Source organism: Orcinus orca, chromosome X (assembly GCF_937001465.1).
Source record: "Orcinus orca chromosome X, mOrcOrc1.1, whole genome shotgun sequence".
NCBI lineage: Eukaryota > Metazoa > Chordata > Mammalia > Artiodactyla > Delphinidae > Orcinus > Orcinus orca.
In genome coordinates, this window is record NC_064580.1 from 117568959 (window position 1) to 117582450 (window position 13492).

The following is a 13492-nucleotide window of genomic DNA, read 5'->3' on the forward strand; positions in this document are numbered from 1 at the left end:
TACATATCATGAGTTCACTTATTTTCAGTGTACAGTTTGAGGTTTAATAAATTTATACCATCACGCAGACATCATCATGCCACATCATTACAGAACACTTCCATTATCCCCGAAGTTTTCCTTGGGCTCCTTAGCAGTCATCCTTGCTCCAACCTCCAGACCTAGGCAACCACTGATGTGCCTTCCATCACCATAGTTTAGCATTTTCTACAAATTTCATATTAAGGAATTATACAGAGTAGCTGGTGTCTTTCATTGCATATGTTTGAGATTCATCCCTGTTGTAACACGTATCAATAGTTTGTTCTTATTTGGGATCAGTGGCCAGTCTGAACTCATGACAGTTTAGTGCTAATATGTAGGAAAATCAACTCTCTCAAGTTATTCCAATCCTACGGTCAAGGTGAGAGTGGAATGATCAAAATGCATTTAATATGCAATTTCCAATTTGCAAGTCACCATTTTTATCTGGGACGATTCCCACTACAGATAATAGATCATGAAAGGGTTTCATGTTGCTAACTAAATAGTCACAGAATGGTAATACTTATGTCTCATCAAAAAGTAAAATTAATAACCAATAAACTGGATTTTAAAAATAATACTGTTCTTTTTAGAATTGCTGACTAGCAGTCCACAGTATGGATAAGTCACATTATGTTTACCCTATTGCTAACTGATGGACATTTAGGATGTTTCCAGTTGTTTTTTTTGTTTTTTTTTGTGGTACGCGGGCCTCTCACTGCTGTGGCCTCTCCCACTGAGGAGCACAGGCTCCAGACGCGCCGGCTCAGCGGCCATGGCTCACGGACCCAGCCGCTCCGCGGCATGTGGGATCTTCCCGGACCGGGGCACGAACCCGTGTTCCCTGCATCGGCAGGTGGACTCTCAACCACTGCGGCACCAGGGAAGCCCTCCAGTTTGTTTTGATGAATGATGCGTCCATGCACATTTGCATTCAAGTCTTTGTGTGGACATATGTTTTCATTTACTTGGGTAGATACCGAGGAGTGGAATTGTGTGGCCTTTATTGACTTAGAGTCCCTTAATAGGGATTACGCTGCAGGAAGCTGAAAGTAAGCCCCGTGAAAACGGAGCACGTGATTAAGGGTATGTGAGAGAATTTTAGGAAAAGGGAGGTTACTGAGAGGTAGAAACGCACTAAGAGATAAATTTATCTACTTCATAATTTGTACCTCAATATTTAGGAAGCCTAAACATTTTATCTGATGCAAAACTGCCTCCATCTATTATAATTGGAGACTCATTGACCACAGCATATAATATTAGGCATGTGTGGGTGGACAAGTACAGTGGTCAGGGCATGAAAGGCACCGAAATCTGAACAGCCTACATGGTTGTTCACTTTTTCGGAGCCATCAGTAATTATGACAAGAATTTGCTCTAATGAAAAATTCCACTTAAAGATTCGAGTGGAATTTCTACTCCTTGTAGAGCCTACCATTACATAATTTGTATTTTTTTTAACCTAGTCTCTGCAGAGACCATTCTGAATAGTAGTCTCCTCTTGAAATATGGAACTATACCAATAAGGTTTTGGAACAAGAAATTATGAGGGAGAACAGAGAACTCTGTGATGACAGGAATCACTATTACATAGATCTAAATACACCCACAAGTCAAACTTGTCCTCTTAAAATTGATCTAACCCAGTTAATTAATAACAAAGAAATCCATCCTGTTTCCCAGCACAAGAACATTAAGAAAAAAAAAAAAAGGGACCTGTATTTTTGGAGACTTATAGATTGGGAATTCTCGTTATTCATTTTTCAGCTCTCAAATATGCAGACAGAATTTGACCTTGAGTCATAGGCCAAAAGTTTAACCACTTCGTTTTTCTCCCATTGGAAAGATCACCTCAAGTACCCTGAGTCATTTGAGCGCAGGTACCTGATGTTTCAGTAGATGTGGCTTACCCGGGACTGAGATTCATACGGAGGATTTTTGAAGTATCCATCACATCACAGAATTCCTTTTTCTTTAATGAAGACCTACAGAAATCTCTCTTTGACCTCAATATCAGGAAAAACCATGCTTCTCCTGAACAACTGGACTGTTTTCATTTTTATCCTATGTAAGTGTGAACCTGTTAGAAATGAAAATGCTCAGGTTCCACCCCAGACCTATCAAGTTAGAAACTCTGGACGTGAGACCCAACAATCTGTGTTTTGTTAAGCCTTCCTGGTGATTCTGCCGCAAGCCAAAATTTGACAACATTAACTGAATTGGACTGAAACCAGGAAGACCAACTTTAGAAAATTGGTAATTTATTTGTTCAATGTCTAATACTTCCTTTTGAGTTAAAAGGTTACATTAAGGTTGTATTACAATTGCTTAATCTACAACCAAGTAGTTGGTTTTGAAAATCTAGGATGATAATATTGACCAATTATGTACTAAAAACAAACAAAAAGGGATTTCATCATCTCGTATAGGCTAAGTGCCCTGCAACTTGAACTACAGACGATTAACTAGAAACGATTATGCTTTGTGCGTGAATTACAGGGTAAACGAAGTAGATATTAAAGCAGATGAACTTAAATTATCTATCACGATTTACTTGTTAGCCTGGAAATCTCTTGTTCTTTAGTTAATAAAACACACAGAAAACCTAAGTCCACGATGCCAAATGAGCAAATATGGCTCATTGTCAGGAACTGAGTGTTTTTCAGCTCTTGCCGCTTTCAGAGTCCAGAGGGAACCTGTTTCCATCTCAGCTCTGCTATGGAATGCTTTGTGTGACCTCATATGAGATAACTGTCCCCCTCTGAACCTCATTTTTGCCTCTGAAAAAATTGAGGATTTGATTTCATCATCTTTAAGTTCACTTCCATCTTTGATCTGCTGGGATTCTGGAATTCTAGAGATCCCCAAACACCAACAGCACCCGGGACATCACTGCTCTCTCCTGACCTCTCCTGACCAGAGGGCAGAGGAAGGAGGGAAAGCACGCATGTGGTTGCAGCCTGAGGCAAGCGTGCCTGAGATCTTCCGAGTTCAGATCATTTTAAAAATCGCCCTCCAGGGTTTGTTTCTTACTAAACAATGCTGTGTGGCCATCAGTCGAGGTGTGAATTGGGGGATACCGCTTGCTCTTTGCTAAATGTTACACAGGAATCCCAGAGAGATTTTATCACTAGCTTTGTGAGAACAAGATGTGAACCGTATAGAGAGCCATTTTCTGTAGAGCCGATCTTAAAGAGGCAGCCCAGTGTGTGAAATTACGTAAGGGTATATACTTCAAAGCTAAGGGGTTTGGGTTTATCCAAGCATTCCCCTTCCTCTTTCCCATCAAAAACAGTTATTTCACTGGGTAATTCAAGATCTGGAGATAATTTCCTAAGGAGTGGAGGATAGGTGTGGTTTAGGTTGTTCAAATTAACCAGATAATTGATTCAATTCATCCAATTCACTCTCCCTGTAGAATTTATTGCACCTATTATCGTCAGTAGAAAAAGCTATCTTTGCACCTCCTGTTCATTGGCCAGCCAAATACTTTGCTGTCTTTCATGCCACTTCCCAGACTAATTCTGATCTGGATACACTTATAAGCATCTTACTACAAAAAGTTTCTCCTAGCTGAGAGATTATCCTTTGAATTTGATCATTTCAGAGAATATTCCTTAGCAGGTAATATTATCCAATGCCTTTAGACTGCTGGCCTCCCACCCTGCATATACATGCAGAAATCACATACTTACATTTTCTGTGTCAAGAGGCATTTCTTGCTGGTACTATTGCTGGTACTAAGGGAATTGCCTTAATTTTCTGCTTCCTTCAGTTGATGTAAACATTATCTCCATGCCCATCACCTCTGGAGTAGCCTGTGGCATTCCCTCACTTGAAAAGAATGATTTTCATTCTTACAAGTCCTTTTGCGTCAGGACCTCGAGCTGGGTTCTGCATTATTTTGTTTTGGAACAAGGCAGGTTCCTTTTAACCACTTCTAAAGGGAGAAACCCTAAATGGCATTTACAAAAATATATGGCATTAAAACAGACGGTCAAACGGTAAAAGGGTGTTTTATTAGGACATTTAGAGACAAAGCAACTGGTGGTTTGCCTGGATTTTGCATCTCTTAAAGGTTGCTTTGATACTGTGCAGCAGAGCCCTGGTAATACGCAGGGTTAGGAATTACCATGTGTCAGAGCTGGGTGATAAGCCCAGGTCACCTGAATTATTCCTCCTCGGAAGTGACATCAGCCCTATCAAAATGTGAATGATTTGTTGCCTCAGCACCTCTCTGATATTAAATCTAGAGGAGTGGATTCAAGTTTGTGCTTCAGGGGACACACATACTTATTTACCCTGTAAAAGAGAGTGCACTAGACCACCTTCTGATTGCAGAGAAATGGATGAAAATTGACAAAATCTATACAGATCTTCGTGGTTAGACATGGAAACAGAGTGATTCTAATAAACAATAAGTATTGTTTAATAACATCTAGGTAGTCCATAAGATTCCCTAACAGGGAAGAACAAGCAACTGCAGAGCATTTCCCAAACCCCCCTCCTTCTGTCATGGAAACGCCAGTAAAAGTCCTCCACCTCCCACACTCCAGTGCCAGATCGGTAAGCATTTAGCCAAGCATGCTGGGAGACAAAGAACAACCGAAGGAAAGGAGTATCCGGGTGTCTTGGATTTGCTTTCCATTCTGCTCTGTTGCTCTACCATCTCGTAACTAGACGTAGGCATTGGACGTGACAATCAACTACATTTGAACTGAGCAGAAGAAATATTAAAGGCATAGGCTTCAGAAGAAATGTCTCAAAGGCAGCCTCAGTCACCTAATCAGACTTTAATTTCAACCACAAATGAAACAGAATCATCAAGCCCTGTCGTTCCTAATGATACCACAAATAAAGGAAGGACCGGTGACAACTCTCCAGGAATAGAAGCATTGTGTGCCATCTATATCACTTATGCCGTGATCATTTCAGTGGGCATACTTGGAAATGCTATTCTCATCAAAGTCTTTTTCAAGACCAAATCCATGCAAACAGTTCCCAATATTTTCATCACCAGCCTGGCTTTTGGAGATCTTTTACTTCTGCTAACTTGTGTGCCAGTCGATGCAACCCACTACCTTGCAGAAGGATGGCTGTTCGGAAGAATTGGATGTAAGGTGCTCTCTTTCATCCGGCTCACTTCTGTTGGTGTATCAGTGTTCACGTTAACAATTCTCAGTGCTGACAGGTGGGTTTCTTTTCTCAGTTATATTTGCCAGGATGTGAAATTAGGCGAAAAGAAAGGAAAGCTTGTACGGAGCGTTCACTGGCTACTATTCTGCTTTTCTCACACTCTGTAACCTGGATGTAAGATTGAAAAATCGGGGGGCATTTTAAATAAAAGTCGGTGTAAGAATGTTAAAATTCCTGTGTTAGCATCGGACGAGAGATTGAAATTGTGTGCTTCAGGGATCATTTAATTTCTTTGAAGTGTAATTGTTTGTTTGAAAGAATACTGAACGGTGTTTTCCCCCTCGGTTTATTAAGGCAAATTATTCCAGGTGTAAAAGAAAAACAATCCTTTCTTTATACATTAGTGCAGCCTAGTGGTGCAATATTGTCAACATTAAAACATCAACATAGGTGTGAAATTGACCACATACACATTACTGTCTACTGGAAGAATGGTAAAAAGATACATGCATCTAATTTATTTGAAATGCATCAAATTAATTAATGGCAAGAAAACGGTGAGGCTCTCAGCTTCCTGGTAACTCAGTGTAATGTCATCACTTAATTGTATTTGTTTATTTCTATAGGCGTTCAATGACATTCTCATTTCCAGACATAAATTAATTCCGGCTGACTTTTAGAGCTCTATGGATGGAGCGTGTGAGAACCTCTGGCAGCCAGGGTGTTTGGGCTCTGTTAGGATATTTTCAGTCTACGTACTGGGTCTTTCTGTGCCTATTGTAGAATGATAACTGTGAAAGCATGAAGAAAAATTAAGCCTCCAAATGTTAAAAGTGATGCTTTAAAAAGCCTGTAAGAAGCCTGTAAGTAATCAATGCCTGGCAGTACCAGAAGGAAAAGCTTCTTCGGATTCTGGAATCTGAGAGGAGGAAAAGCTTTCCCTGTGTCTTATATGGAATTTTGCTTTGACTGGTTTTATATTCTGTTTGAGGGCAGATTTACTTAAAGGCTGTAGATTTTAAGGTGGATTTGTCAGAATAAGGAGGCATCTTTTCATGGGTACAGGGTTTCCGATTTCACCCTTGCCTTGCCCTAAATCTACCTACAGATTGGATCGGCTTGGGCACGAAATTAGCACTTATGAACAGGGAAGAGATTAACCCTCTCCTCTTTCCTGCATAAACTCATGGAATTCTTTTCTAGGAAGGTTGATGACTGCTCTCTCACAAGGAAAGGAGAATTAGGTTTAACATCAGTCACTTACATAAAAAGGAAGTCTTTTAGAACACAAGGTAATGCACAGGTAATGAATTACTCTCCATCACACACAAAATCGTGCCGAAAAAATTTATTTGCCCTAAGTAGAAGGTCTACAAGAAAATCATAAAAATTGCAAATCTGGAATATCTCATAACAGTGAATAAAGGAAAAAGTGATTAGCATCAATATAAAATACTGGGATGTATTATGCATATTTGAAATCATAACCAATTCCAGTTGGTTAATGTTGACTTGGCTATATACATATGGTATAAGAAGGTAGAGCTGGATGACCACAGAGATCACTTCTAACTTTAAGATCCTGTAATTTTGATATTGATTTTTCCCTTTGCTATGATTATGTGTTTCTAGATACAAGGCAGTTGTGAAGCCCTTGGAACGTCAGCCCCCCAATGCCATCCTGAAGACCTGTGCCAAAGCTGGCTGCATCTGGATCGTGTCTATGGTCATTGCTCTACCAGAGGCTATATTTTCAAATGTATATACTTTTCGAGATCCCCACAAAAATATGACCTTTGAATCGTGTGCCTCTTATCCTGTTTCTGAGAGGCTCCTGCAGGAGATACATTCTCTGCTGTGCTTCTTAGTGTTCTACATTATTCCACTTTCGATTATCTCTGTCTATTACTCTTTGATTGCTAGGACTCTTTACAAAAGCACCTTGAACATACCTACTGAGGAACAAAGCCATGCCCGCAAGCAGGTATGTATTAATCAGGACTCACACATGAATTTAGACGGGAAATGCCTCCTTTTGCACCCCTGAGCAATAAATACTTTAGCAGTATCGTATTTTTGTTATGGTCATGGGCTGTGGAGTCTGTCAGACCCAAGATTTAATTCCATACCAGCTGAGCAATCTTGAGTAAGTTACTTAACATCTCTGAGCCTCACTTTCCTCATGTATAAAATGAAAATGAGGTCTGGATGATATATATGAAACGCTTAGCATAGTTCCTGCTGCATAGTAAACATTCAATAAGTGGTAGGACTACTATTATTAGAAAGGGAGCAGCTCAAGTTTGGGATCAAAAATCACCCCACAGGATAGTGAGAAACATCACACAAGGTGAGACTATAAAGTGAAGCATCTTTTGTTTAGAAAAACACAGGATGGTAGAACTGGCAAGAAGCCATAACATTATTCAATGCAAACCACTTACACACAGATCAGCAGACTGGGCGGAGGGGTTGTCTCGAGGGATGCAGTGCCAATGGCAAGAGAACACAGTGATTCACAGAAGCTTGATTAAGACCATTGCAAGACCCAGGTGTGCTCTCCTCTCATTAATATGAACAGAATAAAAAGAATATTGGCAAAACATCGTTCCATTTGATTAAAAAAACCCAACAGGATTTCTATCTTTCTTGGGTGGGAGGAGATGATTCCATTTACCTCTTAACCAGTATGTGCAGAGCTCAGCGCTTTTTTTTTGGAGCTAGTACATTCAGTTGCTTCAACAGTGGTGGTCAGGAGGCTAAAGTTGCGTTTTAATGCCCATGTGAACAGTTATCTTTGCTCTATCTGTGACTACAGGCAATGTTTTCACTTAATCTGGTTCATTTCTCTTATTAAGAGGTGCAGGTAGGATTATTTTCATACATGAAGGGTGGCACATTGATTTTTATTCCTTTGACTATATAGTTAGAATTCCTATATGTTAACAACAATTTTGGGTACCAATTTAGCAACTTTCATAAACCCCAGAAGACTATTCTAACCTAGTCAGCCTCTGCTGGTGCAGTGAAAGCAGGTTTGTATAGCATCTATTTCTTAATTAAATTAAATTTTCGATAATTCCACAACACTGCTTGAGATAATTAGAGACACCCTAGAGTATCTCAAAACCAGGGATGGGAGTCTCTGAATTAAAGCTAATCAGAGACCAAGATCACGGGTTACCACGTCAATTAACTTGCTGTATTCTCTAGCCACGGGCTGACTTCCTTTACCTGCACGTTCAAAGGGACACCAGCCTGTTAACTGTAAATTTCTATGTAAATCTAGAGAATAGCTTTTTTAAATCTCTGCCAGCTAAATGTTTTTGATTGGGTTTTCGGTTGTTTTTGTTTTTTGTTGTTGTTTTGTTTTGTTTGTTTTGTTTGGGTTTTTGTTTTGTTTTGTTTTCTTGGTTGTTGTTTTTGCCATTTTTCTTCCCCCTATAGATTGAATCCCGAAAGCGAATTGCCAAAACGGTGCTGGTGCTGGTGGCTCTGTTTGCTCTCTGCTGGTTGCCGAATCACCTCCTGTACCTCTACCGCTCATTCACTTCTCAAACCTACGTGGACCCCTCTGCCATTCACTTCATTGTCACCATTTTCTCTCGGGTTCTGGCTTTCAGCAATTCTTGTGTAAACCCCTTTGCTCTTTACTGGCTGAGCAAGACGTTCCAGCAGCATTTTAAAGCTCAGTTATTCTGTTGCAAGGCAGAGCTGCCTGACCCTCCTGCTGCCGATACCCCTCTTGACAACCTGGCCGTGATGGGAAGGGTCCGGGGTGCTGCAAGCACTCAGGTGTCTGAAATTAGTGTGTCCGTGTTTGCTGGCTGTACTGTGAAGAAGGAAGATGACAGAGCCTAGCTTTTCAATTAAAAATAGTATTTCTCCTCCCAGTGTGTGTATTCGACTCTGAGCTGTGTGTAGGTGTATGGTGTCAGGATTTTTGTTGCTTGAGAATTGTGCTGAAATCTTAGGAGGGAAGGATCAGACAAACCATGATTTTCTTCAATCTACAAGCATTAACGAACATTATTGGGCTTTCTAAATAAAATGGAGCCCCACTAGGCATAGAAAGACATATCTGCGTATGTCAGTGGGTCCTATGAGAGGTTGAATAGGAGGTGAAGTGAAATAAACAAGATGACACTTAAAAATCTAGTATGTTAGACGCAAGAGGGAAGAGACATGGGAACATATGTATATGTATAGCTGATTCACTTTGTTATAAAGCAGAAACCAACACACCATTGTAAAGCAATTATACCCCAATAAAGATGTTAAAAAAATTAGGCCTATGAATAAAGAACTTCCCTAAAAAAAAAATCTAATATGTTTCCATCACATCTCTGATGCTTATAATTTCACATATACTCCTGTGATTTGCATAAGACTGTGTTTATTATGCGATGTAAATCTACAGATTATACTTTGCATATGAAAAGGGGCTCAAAGAGAGGTAAAACATCTCTTCTGCAGTTTTCTTAAAAAACAAAGTCCTAAAAAAAAACCTTCCCAGGATTTGTTTTTGACTGCCCTTTTCCATTAATCTCTATTCCATTAGAACTAAAGCTATGCAATGACAACGTCTTGGGGTCAGTGAGCATAAAGTACCGATTAAGGATCGGGGGCAAGGTGTTTGCCTTACTAGGTCAGCACTTACTGACTTAAGGTAGTTCTGGAGTTACAACTCCCATTGATTGATAATTGGGCAAAGTTATCTTTCACACATATTGTGAAGAACTTGCCTTCTTCATAGGCAGAATAAGTGGCCATGTTTATGGTGTCATTTGAGGGCTCCAAAGAAGGACCTCTGTCAAAAAACCTGTGAGCCTGCCAGTGTCTGAAATCCTTCCTTGAAGGAAATTCATTTCTTTCTGGTAAGCAGTGCCCTCTTTCTAAAAAATGCAGAAGTACCACATGAGATCCCTAACACCTGGGTGTGCAGTTATTGTCAGATCATCTTCCTGCTTGACTACCTTAAACCTGATGTGTGCCTAAATCCTGTAAGAGTGTGACCTAATTAACCTCTGCCCTTGGAAATCAGAGGATTTTCTATCCTCTGCTCCTACTTGCTAACACTATAAGCTTGCTAATAAATATTATTTCAAACAACTGTTGTCAATAGACGTGTCAGATTTAGATTTATGGTTTCAGAAAATGTTTTCTTGGGGGCAAATTAAAGCATATGTTTGGCACTATCGTTAGTTAAATTTGAATTTTCAAAAACTTGATTTTGGGGTGTGCTTTTGGTAGTTTTGAGCTTTCTTTAAATGGCTTGTGTAATTGTGAACTTTTGCTTAAAGATGTGGCTTGAAAAGGGGATATATATTAACACTAGACTTTACATTTAAGTAAAATTGGCTTACTTAAAGTGGGGGGGGTGTTAGAATTGTATTAGTATTGCTTTGGGTTGGATGTTGTAACAAGGGGAGAAAAATAAATATGAAATAAAGTTTTAAATGACTGTGTAACTTTATATTCTAAAAACAATACTTCTGACAGAATATCACTGAGAACCTATTTTAACTCCAAAATGTATTTTCAAGTGCCAAATTCCAAAATATTTTACTATTTTCCTTACTCTGGGTAAAAATTACATCCTTATTCTCCTAAGCATAACATTTTAGAAATAACTTGATAAAAGTACCAGATTACAAAAGCTAAGCGATATTTTTTTTTTTTTTTTTGCTGTTCGCGGGCCTGTCACCGCTGTGGCCTCTCCCGCTGCGGAGCACAGGCTCCGGACGCGCAGGCCCAGCGGCCACGGCCCACGGACCCAGCCGCTCTGTGGCATGTGGGATCCTCCCGGACACGGGCACGAACCCGCGTCCCCTGCATCGGCAGGTGGACTCTCAACCACTGCGCCACCAGGGAAGCCCCTAAGCGAGCTTTTCAGCAGTTGACAAAACTAGAGCTCCGAGAAGTTTGATTTTCTTCATTCTCAGTAATCCCTGGGTGACTTAGGGATCTGATATAAAATAAATCCCTGAATGGCTGTATAGGGCATCAGCCTCCCATCCAGAATTAGGGAATTGGGATTAAAATTCATGGCTTTGCTTTGATTTTTTTTGGAGTGGGTGGTCTTTTTTTTCACAGATTATCCTTGTCAGAGCTAAACTTACAAGTAGGCCCCAATATCCACAATTTTTCTCACACTGACTATTGTGTGCAGAAATGTTACTACATTTCACTTTTTTGGAGAGGGTCCTAAATGGGGGCATGGGGGAACACATGAAAAACAAATTTTGTATACTTCTCAATTTTGCTCAGGGCCTGCCTTGACCCAAGACTTAGAATAATGGACCATAATAATATAATATGCTACAAAGCAGGAAAACAAAGTCACAAACTTACGTAAGTCTTTGTCATTGAAGTTGATAGTATTACAAAACATTTAATACTGGTATACCTACTGACAATAGCAAATTTGGGTTTAAAGAATTTCTGCAGTTATTACCATCTTAAGTCATCAATTTTTTTTGTCAAAAGGAGTTACTTTTATTTCCACTAAGTCTTGAGATTACAGGAAGTGGGGACAGGAAAATTCCCGAACAGAGTGAGCCTGAATGGGCCATTAAAAAAAATCTACTTTGGTATAGTTCAGTAGTTTTCCAGAAAGACTTCCTCGGCCAGGTAGATGACTTCTCTGTCCAGGCAGTCTCTGCTTTTGTAGGTTAATGAATTTTTATCCACCAAGAAGTCGGTGGCCTATTAGGCCAGGAGTACAGCACAGATCACCCCTCACAGAGAAGAACGAAGATGATGATCAGGCAGAAGCCGGCTGTCTGGGTTTTGTCTTCCTGGGTCCAGCAGCCCCTTGTGCAGCCCATCCATATTCCATTCCTGGAGTTTCAGGAGCTACCCCCATCCTTATAATAACAAAGGACCCCCCTTTTTGCTTGTTAACTTGAGTGTTTCTTGCAAAAAATCTTGGAAATAATAACAGGTTATAGGGACTTCCCTGGTGGCGCAGTGGTTAGGAATCCACCTGGCAATGCAGGGGACACGGGTTCGAGCCCTGATCCTGGAAGATCCCACATGCCGCAGAGCAACTAAGCCTGTGCGCCACAACTACTGAAGCTGGTGCCCCTAGAGCCCGTGCTCTGCAACAAGAGAAGCCACCGCAGTGAGAAGCCCGCGCACCGCAACGAAGAGTAGCCCCCGCTTGACGCAACTAGAGAAAGCCCGCTCACAGCAACGAAGACCCAACACAGCCAAAGATAAATAAATAAAATAAATTTATATATAAAAAAAGAACAGGTTATAAAGAGATACTTCCAGATTACCTCAGTTCCTAGGGATTTAATTCTAGGAATCCACAAGGAAATAAGAACAGGAACCAGGCCTCATAGAGACAAAAGTATTGCTTAAAAAAAAAGAAAAAACTGGGAATTCCCTGGCGGTCCAGTAGTTAAGGACTCCACACTTCCACTGCAGGGGGCACGGGTTTGATTCCTGGTCGGGGAAGTAAGAGCCTGCATGCCGTGGGGCACAGCCAAAAAAATTAAATTAAAATAAAAAACACAAAACTGTCAGGGCCAGTGGCCAAGTAGAATGCCATTGTAGGTACAAGCATGCTTAGGTCCCAACTCCACTGCTCCACTATTACGGTGACTCAATGACCCTCTGTCACTGCCTCAGCTTCTCCTCTCACCCCTGAAGAACTTCTCCACACAAGGCCTCTGTTCTGCTTACTACCTTCCCTGTGTGGGCCTCCCTGCTTCTGGGTTACTCTGACCATGTCCCTGTCTGTTCCATACTCAACCCTCTTTCTGGGAGAGGCTTATTGGCTCAGTGAATCAAATTCAGTCTAGAATGCGGGGCTACCCTACCAGGTCACCTCACAGGCCTCTGGGTAGCCCATGACTGGGTCATATGGGAAGTAACCTTTTTGGCCACCTGCTAAGAGGGGCCTGTGGAGAGAGCAGGCACTCAGTGTTACGTGCAGCAGGGCTGCGTAGCATATTATCACCTATGCTGTGAACTCACTCAGGAATGAAATGGGAGCCCAATGAACACATTGCTGAAAACAGCTGTACACTATTTTTGAATCCTGGAAGAAATATTTAGCAATGCTTAAATGAGCCTAATAAAACTCATGTTATCTATATTATAAAAATGCACGCAAGTCCTATTGCGTGCATGTTTTTTTCTAAGAGAGCAAAAAACGACGTTAGTGGGGGCAGTAAAGGTGGCGTGCACACTGGACGTTAAAAGTTTTAGGTTTGGAGCTTGAGCACGTCTGAATCACGGAGTACAAGGGGCAGGCAATTGCTGCCCTTCCTTTCCAGAGACATCTCCAGCCTGAGGAAGGTACCGGAGAGATAAA

General features: G+C 40.8%; 1 protein-coding gene across 1 annotated transcript; it reads left to right on the forward strand.

The window, feature by feature from the left end:
* The first annotated feature begins 4643 nt into the window (after positions 1-4643).
* On the forward strand, positions 4644-9177 carry BRS3 (bombesin receptor subtype 3). The gene is made up of 3 exons (XM_004278729.2): positions 4644-5218; positions 6796-7147; positions 8611-9177. The coding sequence occupies exons 1-3, from the start codon at positions 4785-4787 to the stop codon at positions 9022-9024; spliced, it is 1200 nt and encodes a 399-aa protein (XP_004278777.1). The 5' UTR covers positions 4644-4784; the 3' UTR covers positions 9025-9177.
* Positions 9178-13492: the final 4315 nt, after the last annotated feature.

Coding starts and splice junctions, on each gene's coding strand:
- BRS3 (XM_004278729.2), top strand. CDS start 4,785: ATGTCTCAAAGGCAGCCTCAGTCACCTAATCAGACTTTAATTTCAACC. Junction 5,219..6,795: donor ACAATTCTCAGTGCTGACAG/GTGGGTTTCTTT, acceptor ATGTGTTTCTAG/ATACAAGGCAGTTGTGAAGC. Junction 7,148..8,610: donor AAAGCCATGCCCGCAAGCAG/GTATGTATTAAT, acceptor TTCCCCCTATAG/ATTGAATCCCGAAAGCGAAT.